This window comes from Microcebus murinus, chromosome 5 (assembly GCF_040939455.1).
Source record: "Microcebus murinus isolate Inina chromosome 5, M.murinus_Inina_mat1.0, whole genome shotgun sequence".
Classification (NCBI taxonomy): Eukaryota; Metazoa; Chordata; class Mammalia; order Primates; family Cheirogaleidae; genus Microcebus; species Microcebus murinus.
In genome coordinates this window covers 56758922-56777436 of record NC_134108.1, presented here as the reverse complement: position 1 = coordinate 56777436, position 18515 = coordinate 56758922, and the positions used below count along the sequence as shown (strand labels likewise).

At 35.7% G+C, this 18515-nt stretch overlaps 1 protein-coding gene across 1 annotated transcript in view; it reads right to left on the bottom strand.

The window, feature by feature from the left end:
• Window positions 1–513: 513 nt before the first annotated feature.
• Window positions 514–18515, bottom strand: part of SIM1 (SIM bHLH transcription factor 1) — a 73335-nt gene continuing 55333 nt past the window's right edge. Inside the window, exons 11-12 of the mRNA XM_012738815.2 lie at window positions 8940–9342; window positions 514–6495 (exon numbers count right to left, since the gene is read on the bottom strand). Of these exons, the coding sequence (XP_012594269.2) occupies window positions 5765–6495; window positions 8940–9342 (1134 nt within the window). The 3' untranslated portion in view covers window positions 514–5764. The remainder of the gene's footprint in view (window positions 6496–8939; window positions 9343–18515) is intronic.

Here is an 18515-nt window from a genome sequence, read left to right as displayed (position 1 = left end):
CCTAAAAATTTATTTTTGTCTGACTTTAATTCCTAATGATAAATTTTAAAAATACTTTGGATTCCAAAACAAAAATTATTCAGGAAGTGTTTTTAATGTGTTTTTGAAAGACAGCAAACTAAAGAATCTCAATATTATAGGTTTTCTTTTCACTTAGGCATTAAAAATGTAATCTGTACTTTCAAATTTCATGCTTTATTTAGCAAAGTGGAGACAAAGGAGTCCTGCTTAAGATGTCCTAATGACACATTGAAAAACCATTCCCTAGTGTCTAATAAAAATCAGACCTATTAATAGTTGCTGTGCAAATGTATAAGCTTCTATTCCTACGTCTCTTAAAGTGTGTATGTAGTTGTGTGTGTGTGTACATGTGTATTGCTACCCATTCCAATAGTACCTATAGAGCTAAAATGGTTCTTGTCTTTTTTATAATAGTAGTCTAGTTGACAGTCTGTTTTGTCCTGTAGAGATCTTTCTTTCAATGAATAATTCAGACTCAAACTGCATATTGGTAACTATATTTTAAACCAAAAAAATCCTCACATAATAAATACATTTTATGCACATTAACTTCGAATTTACTTCAGAAAGCTATTTACAATATAAATAATTATAAATGGGAACACTTTGCAAGATATCATTGACATAGCTAGTATTTTCTACTTTACATTCCAAAGTAAAGGTTTAAATTACAGCTTTATACTACAATGTCACTAAAAACTATACATTGCAAGATGGTATTTGAAATATTGGCAATCAGTATCTTTTCTCACAAATATAATCCTTTTTATAGCATGTCGGTCAAAAAACAAACATAAAATATTTTATTTTTTTTTGAAGTGCCTATTCACATGTTTCATTTTTGAAATATTTTCCTTTGAAAAAAAGGGGCGGGGGGAAAGTTACAGTACTTCTAAAATTTTTCCACATCAATTTTATTTCTTTGAAATGTAAACACACCAGGGTTGTTGGGTATAAATTCAGCCATGATTAAATGTGTCCCAGATCAGCAAATTAGGACAAACTCCCCCCATATGGATTTGTGAAAGCAAAGTCCCATGCACCAAAATTGTAATAAATAAATAAAACTACATTTAGTTTAAAATGATCAATTAGGATTTCTTGTGTGAAATAGCACATTTTTATGAATCTCCAAGGTGATATAAAAATCGTGTGTGTGTGTGTGTGTGTGTGTGTGTGTGTGTGTATTCTTTCTGCATACAGTTTTAGAGAAGGAACTCTGGACAAACCCCTATTTGGAAATGAGTACAATCTCACTTTTTCAGTGAAGCACTATCTATACAGCCCTTGTGCACAAGAAATGAGCACCACATGTAAATTTCCCCCAAGAACACTTTCTATGTCTGATACATTTTGCACGTGTTCATAGCTGTTTTGTCACGCATTTAAAATCTAGAATGATAATGAATGTTTTATCCACAACATGTTTCACAGTAAGAACTAGCCAATAGGTTTTGCTGTCTTAGATGTAAATCTCTATTCACAAACACTTGGACATTTACATGAAAGTTGAATCACTTATTTGGAGGACTTCAGGATTTATATCATTTTCTTAAGTCATTCAGAAAATAGGATGTAAGTCTACATGTATGATCTGAGTGGACTATGGAGCCAAATCTTGGCATTCAAACTTTTTAAATCAGAAAGGCTGCATTAAAGTGTAAGCTATTCCATTAGGCAAGGTGAGTGACTCCCACATACTCAGTTTTCCAAATATTAGCATTCATTCTGTCACTTCCAAATACCACTAGTACTAATAGAATTACACTGAATATCTTAGTAATGTCCTGCTCTTGAAAAAGAGCGAACTATAAAATATCAAATCCTTTTTCCAAACGTCTCTTTAGCTGTACTGTCTTCTATCAAATTTATTTGGTCTAGATCTTAGGAGAGGATGTCTTTTATTTTATTTTAAAATATCTATGCACATTTTCCAAATGATCTTTTATTAGAATTGATCTTCATTCCCCATTTAAAAAAAAAAAAAGAAATGAAAATTGGAGCATTTTATCCTTTTTTAGAAGACCCCATTGAAGGTTATTTTAAGTGAGATTCTCTGCCTAGAGGCAGCATGTGGCAGCAGGGTGTAGAGTGAATAGTACCCAATGGAAATATTCTAGCCCTATAAAATATAACCAAGAAAGAATAAGTGGTTTTCCTGTATAAACACTGAAGGCAAATAATTTATTGCATCCTGTCTCATTTTGAATGTCACATCAGCACTGCTATATTATCTTTTATCAGGCAATTACAGTTTAGAAAAATTAGCACATTATATTCAGCATATTATGACAAAAGACTTGTGGAGCCGAAGCATACCTAAATATCTGGCCTGTAGTGATTGTGACATTATTATTATGCATCTCAAAATAACACGTTAAATCTGTCTATTCCCAAGAATAGTTTAAACACAATTTTCTCAAAGAAGATTGGAGAAATAGTCATTTATTTCTTTGGTCATCCAATTTTTTAAATTAGGTAGGGCAGGTGAAATGGGCAATAAACATATTTTTACTATTACTAGAAAGCATGAGCTATGTATCATCTAATGTGCTGATACATAGTTAACTGATAATTGGATATAGCACATGTTTATGGATCCCCAAAATGATACAAAAATGATACTTTTCTCTCTCATTCAAGTTTCATGGTTCTCAGCATTTAGCAAAGTTATGTAAATCAAGAATTAAAACTAAAGCCAATTTGTTTAATTTTAACTGATTAAGTTATTGGGAAGATATTTATTTTATATCCTATATTTTGTAAAGATACAGATGACATCTTCGTTATGAGGAAATAGGTTCCTGCACAGAACAAAATAATGTAGATTATAAATACATTTTAACACATTTACATGTATATTAAGAAGGTACCTTGTCCTAAAATAAATTACTTCGGGTATTTTTGTAATACTCATGCCATATTGCAAAACATGTAAGCTATATAATACTGTGAGCCTATAAGGCATTATATGGAATTTAATGAAGCTGCTACTATAAAATTATTGGCATTCAGTAAATTTTAAAAAATGGTTTTTTAATGGTTTGGGGGTCAATCTACCACAATTTTCAATCAAGATATAATTTAGGTAGTTCTGTCTTCTATTAAAAATACTGGTCATACCATTTTAAAAGAATTATTCCTTCTGATTACCCCCATCTACTGAGTTCATAATTTTTCTTCCATAAATTTACTATCCTCCATATAAAAATTCCACTGAAATTCCTTTAGTGACAGTCTTTTCTTTATTATCAACTCATTTTCCTTGGTTCTTAAGTTTTCATTTCTCTTTTGGCATCTCTCCCTGACACATTTAGTAGAATGTATATCCATCAGTAAAACCCATCTATATAAATTTCCTTTTTAAAATACACCATATTCATCAGATATTTGTCTTTGAAACATTTATCCACCTACAGAATTCTACAAAACCTTTAGTATTCCTAAAACATTGCTTTGTGTTGCAAATTGATCAAAAATCCATTTAAGTATTCCAGAGGTTTCCTCAAAATTACTGAATATCTTTTTTATTGTATAGTTCAAAATTTAGTTTTTATTGTACAGTCGTCCCTCAGTATACAGGGCATTCGTTCCAGGAATGCCCTCCTGTAACCAAATGCATGGGTACTCAAGTCCCCACCATTAACTCTGTGGAGCCCATCCCGCATATACAAAAAGTCAGCCCTCTGTATACACAGGTCTGGCATCCTCCGTATAATGTATTTTCAATCCACATTTAGTTGAAAAATGCCACGTATACATGGACCAGTGTAGTTCAAACCTGTGTTGTTCAAGGGTCAACTGTATTTTGAACTTCTTGAAAACATACATGATAACCACTAACTTTCTTCACTTACTTGCACTTTTTTGCATTTACAGCACAAATGTTGCAGTTATTTAATTTTATGTAGCCTCTTCCCTCATGTACAAACAACTCAGTATTTACCTCTCATAATTATCATTATTCAGATTGTCACCTACCTATGGACTGTCAAATAACTGTGTTAAATGATGAAAAGATAGTACTAATCCCTGAGTATTCAATGTCATGTTCTGTTTTCAAAATTGTTAACTTCTTCCAGTACATTCTCCTTCTTGAATATGGCAAGAGTTTCAGGCATGGGACTCCTAGGAAATATTATCTATGAGACCTCTCTAATCACTTATGTCATTTTGCTTTGACTACTAGAGAATAGTGCATTAAATAAATCTTCCTATTTTTCTTCTCCCTTGTAAACTTCCACTATCTACATTTTAGCTGAATCTGGAAAGTTGTCTGTAACTATATATGCCTAAAAGAGCCCACACACCTGCTTAAGTTACAAAGCATCTAGACTTCTGTACGTGTGCAGAAAAAACAGAATGACAGTCTTGACAACACGGAGCAGACAGTTAACTAGTTAACAAGTGCAGTCCTGCTGTGCCAATGCACCACAGAAACACAGAACATCAGTGCTGCCTTACAAACCAGAAAACTGGAGCCCAGGCATGGTGATTGATATATCTGTGGTCACAAAATTAAGTTATAAGAAGGGTCAGAACTGGAACCCAGAGATCTAGTCAGCTGGCCTTTCTACTATACAACACAGACGTAAGACCAAGTTTCTTGTCTACAAACAATAAGGAAAATGAACACTTTGCCTATTCCTTCGGTCAGAGTACTACTCTTCCCTTTATCCACTTGTCTATTAGCCTAAGCTTGTATCTTAGACTTTCTCCTGAGGCTTTCCACATGCTGTCACATAGGCACATCTGTGCTTTGAAATGTTTTCAAACCCTTACACTGCTATCATGTAGCACTTTGCTGGTTTCCCTTGGTGAATTGGTTTGAATTTTTTATTTGGTTGATTTTTTTCAGCAAAACTCAAATACCTCATTTACCTATTCTGAGCCTTAAATTGTTTGTTTTGAGATATGGTTTTATTTCACTCTGCCTCTGGCCTTTCCATTTTCACCAAACTACTTCCAATTGAGCACATCAGGCTTTTGATGTGTGTCCCAACATCTCAGTGCTTTTACTTAGAAAAATCCTTACTGCTATGTCAGTGCAATCTTGATCCTTGTCTCACTCAAAAGTCAGGTGAAAAATTACCACTTCCTGATTGCTTATAATGGATACCAGGTGAAAACTCATTCTTGCACCACATCCAGAACCATTTCTCTAATTTATGCCTGAACCAAATGAGCTGGCTGGTTTGAAACCACAAAGAAGAAATCAGTTTACAAGGTGTACCCCTCCCTTTCTTAGTTATTTTTGGAATGGAAATGTCTTTAAGAAGCTTTTTGTGCTAGAGTCAAGGAAAGTTGCCCTTTTTTTTTTTTGGTGTGTTTATGGTATGTATTTTATATTTCTGCATGTAAAGTGCACGCAGCAGTTTGTGCTAGTGACTGTCTGTGTGTATAAGGATCATTAGATCATCATAATGAAATGTTGTCATTCATTAGTCCTTTCATGTGGTGTATATGCTCACTTGATCTATATAAGTATTTTTCAACTTAAAATTTACCTATTCTGGTTCCCATATAGAGGGGCAATTTGTGAATTCAGTTTTGCTCCATTATCTCTGTATAACCCTGAATGCTAGTGCTATGTCTTCTTTGATTTTATAGGAACACATATCAAATACCCAGTAACTTAAATTACCTTCTCTAACAATCTGTAGCAAAGTAAATGCTGGTAATGGGGTATTAAACTATAAATATGTCTCAGAGATCTTAAAGAACAAAATATTTTAGAAAAACATCAGCTTCCATTGGTTATTATAACAGATGTTCCCTTGTGTCCTTGTGCTGGGTCTGGCTGCATCCTCAGATGGGAAGTAACATCAAAGTGTGAGCCATTACAGCCCAAGGAATAGTTTCTAATGGTTTCGCTGTCATATAAGTGCTCCAGGGCATATCCAGTTAATGTGTAAGCATGCTTATCAAAATACTGCCGGTGAGCACCAAAGCAGTTTGGAGAGATGGCAGGATGGTCTCCTGCTGTCTGGTGAGGAGACATATCCGAATGTAGATAGTCTTTAGCGAGGATCAAACTGGATTTTGAAATGCGATCCGAATTGGGACTACTTATCCGAGACAGTGCAGTGGGACTGTTGTCATAGTCGTTTTCATGGGGGCTCAGCATCTTTCCCTCTCTCTGTTGGATGTGGTCACATGGTGAAGTGTTGGCAAGAGCAGAGCCATGGCAGACTTCGCCTGTTGGTGGGGGCTGTTGGTAGTTTGCAAAACAGAGGGAGTGTTTCTTTCCAGCTCCATTAATGGAAGCCAGTTGATCTGATGGGGCTTTCCTTAGCTGCAATCTGTTCTCTTCTTCTTTAATCATTTGCTGAGTGGCTCTTATCAGAGTTTCAATTTTGCTAGGTTCATGTGGGCTACTTTGATACTGCTCAGTGCGATATCGGTCACCTGATTCACTGGCCGATCCGGGGTCTGGAGAACTGACCACACTATCTTCATCCCAATGACCTCGCCCTAGAAATTAGAAAAAGAAAAAAGTAAATGGTTTCAAAATTCACCAAAAGAAAATTAAGTATTTATTTTTTCTAATAAAATAAACCTTATATCTTTTATTTTTAATGTATGCACCAATACTTGAAACAGACACAGGCTCATATAAAATCAAGGAACTTTACATGCAAATAAAGTTTATAACAAGTTTCTTAGAAGATAAACCTTGCTCATAGGTTGTGAATGCCAAGTAGCAAACTGGTAAAGTGTCATTATGCTTCTCCATGTCTACCCGTTGTTGGACCTGTCTGGCTGCAAATAAAAGGAAGATGCATACAATTTGGTTTATGTTATTTTCTAGGGCGGTTTCATGTTAAACTGATGCTTAAAAAATAGTTGCAGTTGGCTTTGGGGCAGACAATGATATAGGCTGAACTACTCTCTCAATTCCAAATAAATCATCTAAAATGTTAATATTGCCAAATATAATTTAGGTAGAGCTACAATAAAGCTCCAATGTTAGTTTCTAGAGTATTTGAAGGTTAAAAATATATATATATTTATATTTATGTATAAGTAAGCATGGACAGATATAAATATAGATACAGATACAGATATGTCTTATCCCACTCGAAGTGTAAGTTTATCTTATCCAACCTAGGGGTAAACATCTCAGCTTCACAGGTAATAATACAGTAGGTCAGGTATCTTAGATTGTTTCTGAAATAAGGTAAAAAAATAAATATTTATAATTTTAATAACAACCTGTTAAGAATTAAGGAGAGAAATCCAATATGGAGGAATAGTGCATCCAACATATATTCCATAAACTAAATTATTTTCAAAACAGTCTGTGGTCAATATAAACAGAGAGAGGAGAAACAGGGAGGGATATGTGAAAGCTGTAAGCTGCCTAATGCAGGAGAGAGGCCCTGGATCACACCATTCACTGCTTTCCTTTTTGCTTTTCTTCTTATTTCATTTCTAATATTTTCTTCCAGACCCTGTAGGTTAAGCCAGGATTTTCACTTCACTCTATTCTTTGACAAGCAATTGCCCTTTGCTCTGGGTTTCCATTACCAGTCTACCAAACTAAATATACTCAAAATAAAATCAGAAAAATTAAAAGCAAGAATGGAAACAGATTAAAATTATTCAGTGTCTGGGTGGTATATGACAGAAGACTATGAATGGAGACAAAATTCTCCAGCACATTTTGCATCCTAAAGACAAGAAGAGTAATACCAGGGCCTTCACTTTAATCCTAATGTCACTTAATTTTTAATGAAATAGGGAAGGTTTCAAAGATCTGCCTGGAGCCAAGCTTGGAATGAACAAAATGGGCTCTCCTTCATGAGCTTATTTTGAAATGAACAAAGAAAAGCATTTCCAACAATCAAGGCTTTAACTGTAGTGCCCATTTTGATGTGTTTGTAAAGCCATATAATGACCCCACGGTGAAAACTCTTAGTGGGTTTTACATATCACACCATCCCTTACCCACAGGGGGCACTGTGGGTTGTCGTAACAATGGGGGAAAGGAGAGGCAGTTACTGGCATTTAATGCTCAGAGGGGTTAATCACCTGTGATGCTTAAGCTGCATATAGTCCATGAAACAAAGACTAGTCCTCTCTTATACATCAATAGTGCCCTCACTGAGAAACACTGCTGTAACTAAACGAGCCCACAGACTCTTCAAGTCCACAGGTGACACAACTGTATTAACTCCCTCAAAAAGAGAAAAATAAAAAAGAAGAAATGTTAAATAAATTTTTTTAAAGTCCACAGTTGAAGCATTAGAATAGAGAAGAAAATAATACATGAGCAATTCAAATGCATGCATACTACAAATTCAATAGATTTATTCTACAATTAACTTTAACTTAATTTCTACACTTTTGGGGGGGGTTTACATTTTATTTAAAAGATAAATACAAAATTAAGAAAGCAAGAAATAAAGTTCAAAGAAAATGTGTTTGGTATTCCAAAACAATACTATATAACAAAGTATAATAGAAAAAAAAAAAAAGCTCCCATAAATCAAACTGGCTAGACACATTCAAATCTAACAGAAAGAAAACTTGAAACTTAATGCAATGTTATTTTTGCCTAGAAACTAAGCCTTTATCATCTCAGATATTGTCCATCCCATTACTTGAAAATAATAAAGCATCACGCTTTCTAATGAGTTCATCTCACATTGAACTTGCCATAGTAAAACACCGATGATGTCCAAAATGGGAATCGTTTCTACTCACTTGCCCAAAATAAATGTATTTGGCAAACCTTCGCAAAATGAATGCACTTAATTTTGTGGACTTGGTTTCCTAAATCCCATCCGTTGGAGTTTCTGATTCGTAAATCAAAGGAGAAAACTATCTGGGTCACTCCAGTGTCGCACCTAGAGTGCTATAAACCTGCCCAGGGGCCTGAGGCTCGGGTCGGGAGTCCTTCCGGCTGCTCTTACCGTGGAGCCTGTGGACGGCCGCGATGTGAGGCGTGCTGTTTTCATAGGCTTCTCTGCTCTCTGGGGAGGCCTTGGGCAGGGGCAAGCCCGCGCGAGAGCTCCACCAGGGCTCCCTCCCGGCCTGCGGCGTTCCCAGGAAGTACCTGCCTGCCTCACACCGGCCTCCCTCACAGGCCTGGGTATGGAAATGCCTCTCCTCCACCAGTCTGGAATGGTCGAGCGCAAAGCCGTAGCAGAGAGCGCTGCGGTCCGAGAACTGCCTGTAGGCGCAGGACGCGTCGTGCTGCGAGCCGGGCCTGTCCGCGGGGTCCAGGAGCTGCGGGGAGGCCGTGTCGGTCAGGGGACTTCCGCCCCACTGGCTGTCGTGATCAGATTCCGATCTTTCCGTGTGAAATCCCGAATACTGAAACCGAGAGGGGGAGAAAAGTTCATTTCGAAAGTAACGAGCGAGCACACAGAAAAGCAGCCTTCAGTCTGGCAAGCACCCCTAAGGTCATGTTGGCCTGAGGCCGCCAGAATAAGACTTGCTGTGGCACTGGTCTGGGCGCTCTTAACTTGGACTCTCTTAATGAGTCGTGATGCCTCCACAGAAAATCTTTTTGGCTGCTGAAAGGAGGAGATAAAAATAATAATAACAAACAATGACTGGAGTGCTAGGCACTGAATGAAGTGCTTGGTGTGGATTATTGCACATAATTAGTACAGTAACCCTTCAATGGCACCATTATTATATTATCCCCATTGTATGGGTAGGGAAGCTAAGGCTCAAAGAGAGTAAGTGACTTGCCCAAGGCCACAGTGTTAGCAGGTGACTGAACCAAGATTCAAAACCGAGTTCTTCATTACTAATGAAGAAATCCTAATGGTATTGCCCAAGGATTCCAAGAAAGCTTCACATTGTATTTCTATTTGCTTTCTATATTTCTTCTTAATTAGAAAAACAAAACAAAAACTAAGGTTTAAGGCACCCATGTGCTGAGCCTTAATGTTCATACTAGACTGGTAGCTCTCTGAAGGCCTTGCTGGATAGATGGTAGGATAGTTAATAAGTGGGTATCTAATTCAGTTGCAACATAACTGTTAAAAAGTCTTGCCCCATATAAGAACTGGGCCGATTTACTAGGATGTGCTTCTTATTTTCTAAAGTAAAATTTCAGTTATTCATAGGACCATCAGAAAACAAAAAGCCACGAGCAATGTTGTGTCTTGTTGGAATTACACCACGCACTTACTCCTAGACTATTTGGTCAGATATTGAAAGAAAATGTAAAATGCTTGGCAGATCTCCCTAGGAAGTATGTCAGTTCGAGTTTGAAGGTCCTCACAAGCCACTAAAATTAGCAATATGATAATTTTTACCAGTTCTTGGCTGCTTAATGCCAAACACAATTCTAGGCACTATATAGAGATTACCTGCTATGATAACAATAAATGCCATTTACTGAGAGCTTACTACATGCCTGGCAATATGCTAATCATTCCATATACATTATATCATTTAATCTTCATAATCACCTGGACAGTAATATAGCTCTATTTAATAGATATGAAACTACATTACTAAGAGTTTTAATAAGATGCCACAGTCACCTCACTGTCCATCTGGTCTCAAAGCCTGCACTGCAAACTGTGATTATACTTTAGGTAAAACACAGGGAAGAGAGGAGAGAAAAAAGATCCAGTGTTAGGGAAATTTATGGAGGAAAGGCAAGAACTGCTTTACAGTCCCAGAAGCCAAATATAAGTCCATTTTACATGTTTTTTTCTTACCCCAGAAGAAAGAAGGGTGGGTATGTGTGGTGTTACGGCAGGAAGAGGAAAAAGTCCTAGGCTACACTGCTCTTCAGATCCATGTCACATTCTAGTCAGGTAAGTTTCACTCCTGATGAGACCTTCACAGGACAAGGCCAACTCTCCCCTTCCCACTAGGACCCCCTGACCAGAGAAAGGATCCTGACTCTTCCCATCTCAGTACAGATAAGCAACTCAGCCTAGAGTGCTTGGGGACAGAGAGATGAGGTATGGAGGTTCCTCTAGGAAATTCCAAAGTATGCAAATATATCATATTCAGGACAGAGTTCCACACAAATTCTAGGTTCAATATTTTTCTGTTATCATTTATAATTATTACTTTTATTATTTTCCATATGTACATAACAGCATATTTCATCAAGAAAAAATTAGAAAGTCCAACTTTTCTCCCTGCAGGATTATAAAATGGATGACATCGAGGCATCCTGAGGTCCAGTTTCCTACATCACACCTTCCACTTGCCATCAGCCTTTTCTGCCAGTGAACACCAGCCTCTCTTTTCACAAGACACCCCCTTCGCTTTCACCAAAGCAAGGAGTGGCACTCCCTTGCCTTACCAAGTGGGAATCCAAGTGCTATGCATGTGACCTTTGGTAGCACCATCCACATGCTTGCCTCAGAGAAACTCAGAACATCAGTGCTATTCCAAGCTATGAGTTGCCCAGGCTCTGCTTGTTTTTATAAAAGTATAAGCCAGGCCTATTTCTGAAGTGCTCCAGTTAAGACTTTTGAGCCCAGTTGAGAGGCGGAAGAACTTTCCCTGAGTGTACATGGGAAAATGCTATTGGCAAAGCAGAGAAGAACATTTTGCCCTTCACTCACAAAGAAAATTCAACATGACACAACCATGGCATACAGGAGGTATACATTTCAAGAACACCCAAAGAAAAATTTGAAGGATAAGCCTCTTGTCAATAGCCAGGAAACTACAACAGCAAGTACACAGTCCTGAGATATTCAAGCAGACAGAAGTTGGATGGTTCAGTTAGTCCAAGACCTAACACTTGCTCTGGAGATACAGAGAAAAGCCTACCAGTAAATCTTTGTTTTCAAAAAGACCTGTAAACTTGCCCAGGTGTGCACCATCAAAAAACTGAGCCGCACTCATCACTTTAAAATGAATTGCAAAATATAAAATTAAATGAATTGCATTTGATGTGAACTCTGTTGAGGACTCTACAACCTCATCATTTAATCCAAAATAATTCAGATGTTCATTAAATATTTTAGAGAAGACAGAGAGGAAGTCAGCCAGCCAATATATGCAGCACAATGAATGAATGATGCATAAGAAGGCTTCTGATCTTCCTCCTGATCTTCTTTCTGATCTTCTTTTTGACACTACATGTAGGATCTTAGGTAAGTGATTTAATTAATTTTGTCTCAACAGCAAAAAGGTCATGATGATGTTTAACCTACCAGAGTACACACAAAATCACCCCCAGAAAGATCAAGTGCAACACTAAGTGCTGAAATATGAGCACAAGGCAGTATTTGGTGGTACACAGCACTGGCCACAGGGAAGGGACTCAAAAGTGAGCAAAATCGGGCTGGGCGCGGTGGCTCACGCCTGTAATCCTAGCACTCTGGGAGGCCGAGGCGGGCGGATTGCTCAAGGTCAGGAGTTCAAAACCAGCCTGAGCGAGACCCCGTCTCTACCATAAAAACAGAGAGAAATTAATTGGCCAACTAATATATATAATATAAAATCAGCCGGGCATGGTGGCTCGTGCCTGTAGTCCCAGCTACTCAGGAGGCTGAGGCAGGAGGATCGCTTGAGCCCAGGAGTTTGAGGTTGCTGTGAGCTAGGCTGACGCCACGGCACTCACTCTAGCCTAGGCAAGAAAGCGAGACTCTGTCTCAAAAAAAAAAAAAAAAAAAAAAAAAGTGAGCAAAATCCAAAGTGGCACTGTTGGAAAAAGTGTCATTTCCATAAAATAAAAATATACATTGATAATGGATGTGTTCCTCACAGATATCACAATGAGAGAAAAGAAGGAAGAGGGAAATATTAAGGATCCAATATACAGAGGAAAAAAATAACATATGCACAAGACAGGGTAATCCTATCCTACTTTCCCCACTCCACCATCACCTTCATCCATTCTAAAAATTGTATTTCACAAATTGACAGCACAAGGTGCTCTTGACATAGTAAACCCAACCCATGAAATGCCAAGGACTAGGAAAAATCAAACTCCATATAAAACTCCTCTAGGAAGAAAACATGAAAATGGAAATACAAACATCTCAGCTCACAAAAATTCACATCAAATAACTAACTACGAAACAAATAAAAATTGCAAGATAACACTCTAAACTGAATTAAGTACCCTGGACAAGCATTTGAAGATACATATACACACAAACACATACATACTTACACACATGTGTGCACTCACCTGAAATCAGGAATCAGAAATTTAAAAACTATGAAGTAGACGAAAAAAATTAAAAACACACACACACACAACCAAAAACAAGAAAAAAATGCAACAAAAACTGACCGAACTCAAAGTAATGAAGCAAATGAAGAATAAATTATAAGTCATGAAAAGAATATATTTAAATGAAAGTTTAATAAGGGAAAGTGAAGAAAATATAAAAATATCTAAAAGATCAAACATTAGAGAAATTAAAATGTCAAAGAGCAAGTGATTAAAAGAACATAGAAAAGGTTCAAGATATGCATGACAATTATGTAGAAGGCAAAGGAATTAGAATTGTTAAAACAATTTGAAAAAGAATAAAGTAAGAGAATTTGTCTATTTAATTTCAAGACTTAAGATATATTTACTATAATCAAGACTGTGTAGTATTGACAGAGATAGATGCACAGATCAATAGAATAGACTAGAAAGTCCAGAAATAGACCCACACAAATATGTCCAACTGATTTTTGACAATTCAATGAAGGAAAGATAGACTTCTCAACAAATAGTGCTGAGGTAGTTGGACATTCATAAGCAAATATCAAATAAACCTCAACCTAAGTGTCACACCTTATATAAAAAATAAAAGGATCACAGACTTAAATGTCAAAAACATAAAATGGTAAAACTTTTAGAAAACAACATAAAATAAAATCTTCAAGATCTGGGACTACAGGTAAAAAGTTTTTAGATTTGACAACAAAAACACAATACATTAAAAAAATGGTAAATTGGACTAGATCAAAATTAAAAACTTTTACTCTGCAAAATACCCTGTTAAGAGGATAAGAAGATAAACTTACAGGAAAGGAGAAAACATTTACAAACTACATATCCAACAAAAAGACTAGTATCCAGAATATATAAAGAATTCCCAAAACTTTTGACAATAAAAAAAGGCACTTCAACAGGTAGGCTCTACAGATAGCAAATAATCACATGAAAAAATATTCAATGTCATAGTGACTAGGGAGATGCAAATTAAAACCACAGTGAAATATCACAACACACCTATCAGGCTGGCTAAAATAAAAAAATAAGGCCCACACCAAAGGCTGGCAAAAATGCCGAGAAACTGGAGCACTCATATAATGCTGGTAGGAATGTAAAATGGTATAACCACTCTAGAAAACAATTTGCCAGTTTCTTAAAAGAACTAAATATGCAATTACCATATGCAGTCCTAGGCATTTATCCCAGAGAAATGAAAACTATATTCATATAAAAACCTGTATACAAATGTTTAGCTTCTACACACACACACACACACACCACTTTCAGGTCCTCTTTAATAGTTCCCTTTCTTTTAAAATTATTTTTAAATGTGGGAAAATACATATAACATATCATCTTATCCATTTTTAAGTGTACATTCACATTGCCATGCAACCATCACCATCATCCATCTTACAAAATTGAACTCTGCACTCATTAAACAGTAACCAATAACTCTCCATATCCCTCCCCCTCCAACCCTTAGCAACCACAATTCTACCTTCTATCTCTATGACTTTGACTATTTGTGGCACTCCATGTAAGTGGAATCATACAGTATTTGTCTTTTTGTGACTGATTTATTTCACTTAGCATAATGTCCTCAAGGTTCTTTCATGTTGTAGCATGTGCCAGAACTGCCTTCCTCTTTAAGGCTAGATAATATTTCATTGTTTGTATATGCCACAAATTGTCTATCCATTGATCTGTAAATGACACTTGGGCTGTTCCAACCTTTTGGCTATGAAGCTACTATGAACATGGGTGTACAAATATCTCTTCAAGATCTTTTCCAACCTTTAGGGTATATAACCAAAAGTGAGACTGCTGAATCAAATGGTAATTCTATTTTGGACTTTTTGAGGAACTGTCATGCTGTTTTCCATAGCAGTTCCACCATTTCACATTCCCACTAATGAGGGTTTCAATTTCTCTGCATCTTCACCAGCAGTTATTATTCTCTCTCTCTCTCTCTCTCTCTCTCTCTCTCTCTCTCTTTCTTTGTGTGTGTGTGTGTGTGTGTGTGTTTGGATGGGGTAGTATCTCACTGTGGTTTTGATTTGCATTTCCCTAATGATTAGCTGTGGTGAGTATCTTGTCATGTGCTTATTGGCCATTTGTAAATCTTTGGACAAATGTCTAAGTCCTTTGCCCATTTTTATGTCAGGTTGTTTATTTTTTGTTGTTGAGTTGTTATAGCAGCTTTATTTTTAATGGACAAAAACTGGAAAAAAAACACAAAACAAAAACAGATGTCCTTCAAAAGGTGAATGGCTAAACAACATATGGTACATTCATACCATGAAATATTACTCAAAAATAAAAATGAATAAACTACCAGTACATGCAACAACCTCTATGACTCTCTAGAGAATTATGGTGAGTCAAAAAAGCCAATCCCAAAAGGTCATATGATTACACTTATAGAACATTCTTGAAAGGATGAAATTACAGATATGGAGAACAGATTTGTGCTTAAAAGGTGTTAAGGACAAAAGTAGCAGGAGAAAAGTAGATATAAAAGAGCAATGTGAGGGATCCTTGTGCTAGTGAAATTGTTCTGTATCTTGATAGTTACAATGCAATAACCTGGTTGTGATACTGTACTACACCTTTGCAAGATGTTACCATTGGGGAAACGAGGTCAAGAGTACATGGGATCTCTCTGTTATAATTTCATGGTAATTTACAATTATATCAAAATTAAAAGTTTAATTAAAAATAGCACATAAGACAAATCAGGAAAACACATTAAATATAGCATAATGTATACAGTAAATACAACATAAAATAATGACAGCACTGAATCAAACATACCAACCACATCAATAAATGTAAATTGGCTTAAATTATCAATTAAAAGAAAAAAGATTTTCAAATTGGTTCACAGAGCAAAACCTGACTCTATACTGATTATGACACATGCCTAAAACAGTGTTTCAAAAGACTAAAAATAAAGGCAGAGGCGAACATAAACACCACAAACTTAAACAATGGGAAACCAGGAGGTGGGATTCTAGAATCAAGCAAAGTAAAATTCAGGCTAAAAAAGCATTAAATGAAACAAAAGACATTTTCTGTTGCTAAAAGCAACAATTCACAATGAAGGTATAATTGTCACGAGTATCTACCCATCAAATAACATATCTTCATATAAAGCAGAAACTATAAGAGATGTAAGGAGAAATAGAAACATCCTAACAATAGGAAACTAATACACTGCTCTCAGTATCAGACAAATAAATTTAAAAAATAAGCAAGACTACAAAAAAATTAAAAAACAAAGCCAATCAGTTAAATTGCATGGATATATACCAAACTTTACATACTGATAATAAAGAAGAAACCTCTATGTTCATGTCTAATCATCCAAACTGATCAAATACTAGGTTACAAAAAAAACTTCAGTAAATTTCATGAAATAGAAATATGACAAATAATACTCTCTGATCACAATGAATAAAAAATGGAAATTAAAAACAAAAAAATTTTAAAACCCTTCCACCTGAAAAAAATATTAAATAACTTTTGGGAAAAATAAGAAAATACTAACACAAATTATATAAGTTAAATACATACTTTCTTGGGAAAGGATAATAAAAATACAACATATCCCAACCTAGAGGACATACAGCTTTAGACACATAAATCGAAAACAATGAAAGAATAAAAATAAATTTATTCTCAATTTAAAAAGCTATAAAATGAAATAAACTAAAAGAAAGCACAATGAAAAATGGTCAAAAGATATAAACTTGTTATTCAGAAAAAAACATAAAAATAGCTCTTAAACATGTGAAAAGATGTTAACATCTTAAGACAAATGCAAAGTAAAATAACACTGAGATATTATTTCTCCCTTATCAAATTAACAAAAATTCAAATACCTGACCATAAATTGTTTGGCAAAGTATGAGCAAACAGGCACTCCCATCTATTGCTGGTGGGAATGTAAACTGATACAACCCCTATGGAGGGTAATCTGACAATACCTTAAAAAAAAAATTTACCCTTTGACTAAGAAATTTCTAACTTCTAAGTTATCCTAAAAATATGCCCCCAATAGTAGAAAATAATTATACATAAGATTATTCATTGTAGCATCATTTGTAATTGCAAAATATTAGAAAACACTCAAATGTTCAAACAGAAGAGGTAAGTTGAATAAACTGTAGTATATATACATAATGGAGAACTACGTAGTCTTTTTAAAGAAAAAAGGAACACACACACGAGAGAGAATTAGGAATATATATATATACACACACAGAGAGACATATAATATGTTAACTGTTATGTAAAAAAAATGAGAAGGAAAACATACATGTATTTTCTAACTTTTGCAAAAAGAAAGGCAAGAAGGATAAACCAGAAAACAAGAAAATTGGTTACCAAAGCAGGGAGGGAGAAGGAAATGGGAAAAGACAAGAAAAAAAAAATAATAATATATATATATATATATATATATATATATATCCTAGCTTTATCTGCTGAAAGGGCCTAGAAGAAATGGATGCTAGTAGTGCAAGCACACTTAATACATGGATCTTAGTTTCTAAGCACCATTCACCACTAAAAAGAACCAAAGCTCCTTAGAAAAATAGCTGACTCCAGGACTGGGGCACAGAAGATACAACATGAGCCTGGAACATCTTGATGGGTCAGAAAGTGTAACCCACTCGATAGTAAATCCATCAGCCCGTAATGATAAACAATTGAACTGATAAATGCAAGGAGAGGAATGAATCTTCCTTAACAGTAGAGTGCCAACTGATAAATGTGGAGGGAGTAACTGAGTTAGAAAATAAACATTTCACAATCATCTTACGAAAGATTTCTTTATGCACAGATCATCATGGATGACAAATCTGTGGGGGAAAGTTTGATGAGAAATAGATTCTTTTTATGGTCTTAATCTTCCCACAGTTTGCTTTTTAATTAAAAAGAAAAAAAAAAGCAGTAAGTATGCAGTAGAGAAACTGGATGACACCTTGACCAGGTGATCAAATTAACATCACCAATCGACTTGGAACAGACATAATGTGCCTCTGGATGCAATAGACACAACCTATGAAGTATTCTAGTGGATAATGTATAACTGGGATCTAACTGTGAGGAAGCAGCACACAAACTCAAGTGGAAGAACATTCTATAAAATAACTGGACAATATTCTTCAAAAATGCCAATGACATAAAAGAAACAGTCAGGCTAAAGAACCATTCAGATTAAAGGAAACTAAAAAGACAGGACAAGTAAACATATTATGGTATCCCAGGCTAGAACCTATCCTAGAGAGGAAACAACAAATGCTATAAGGGACAGTACTGGGGAAATCTT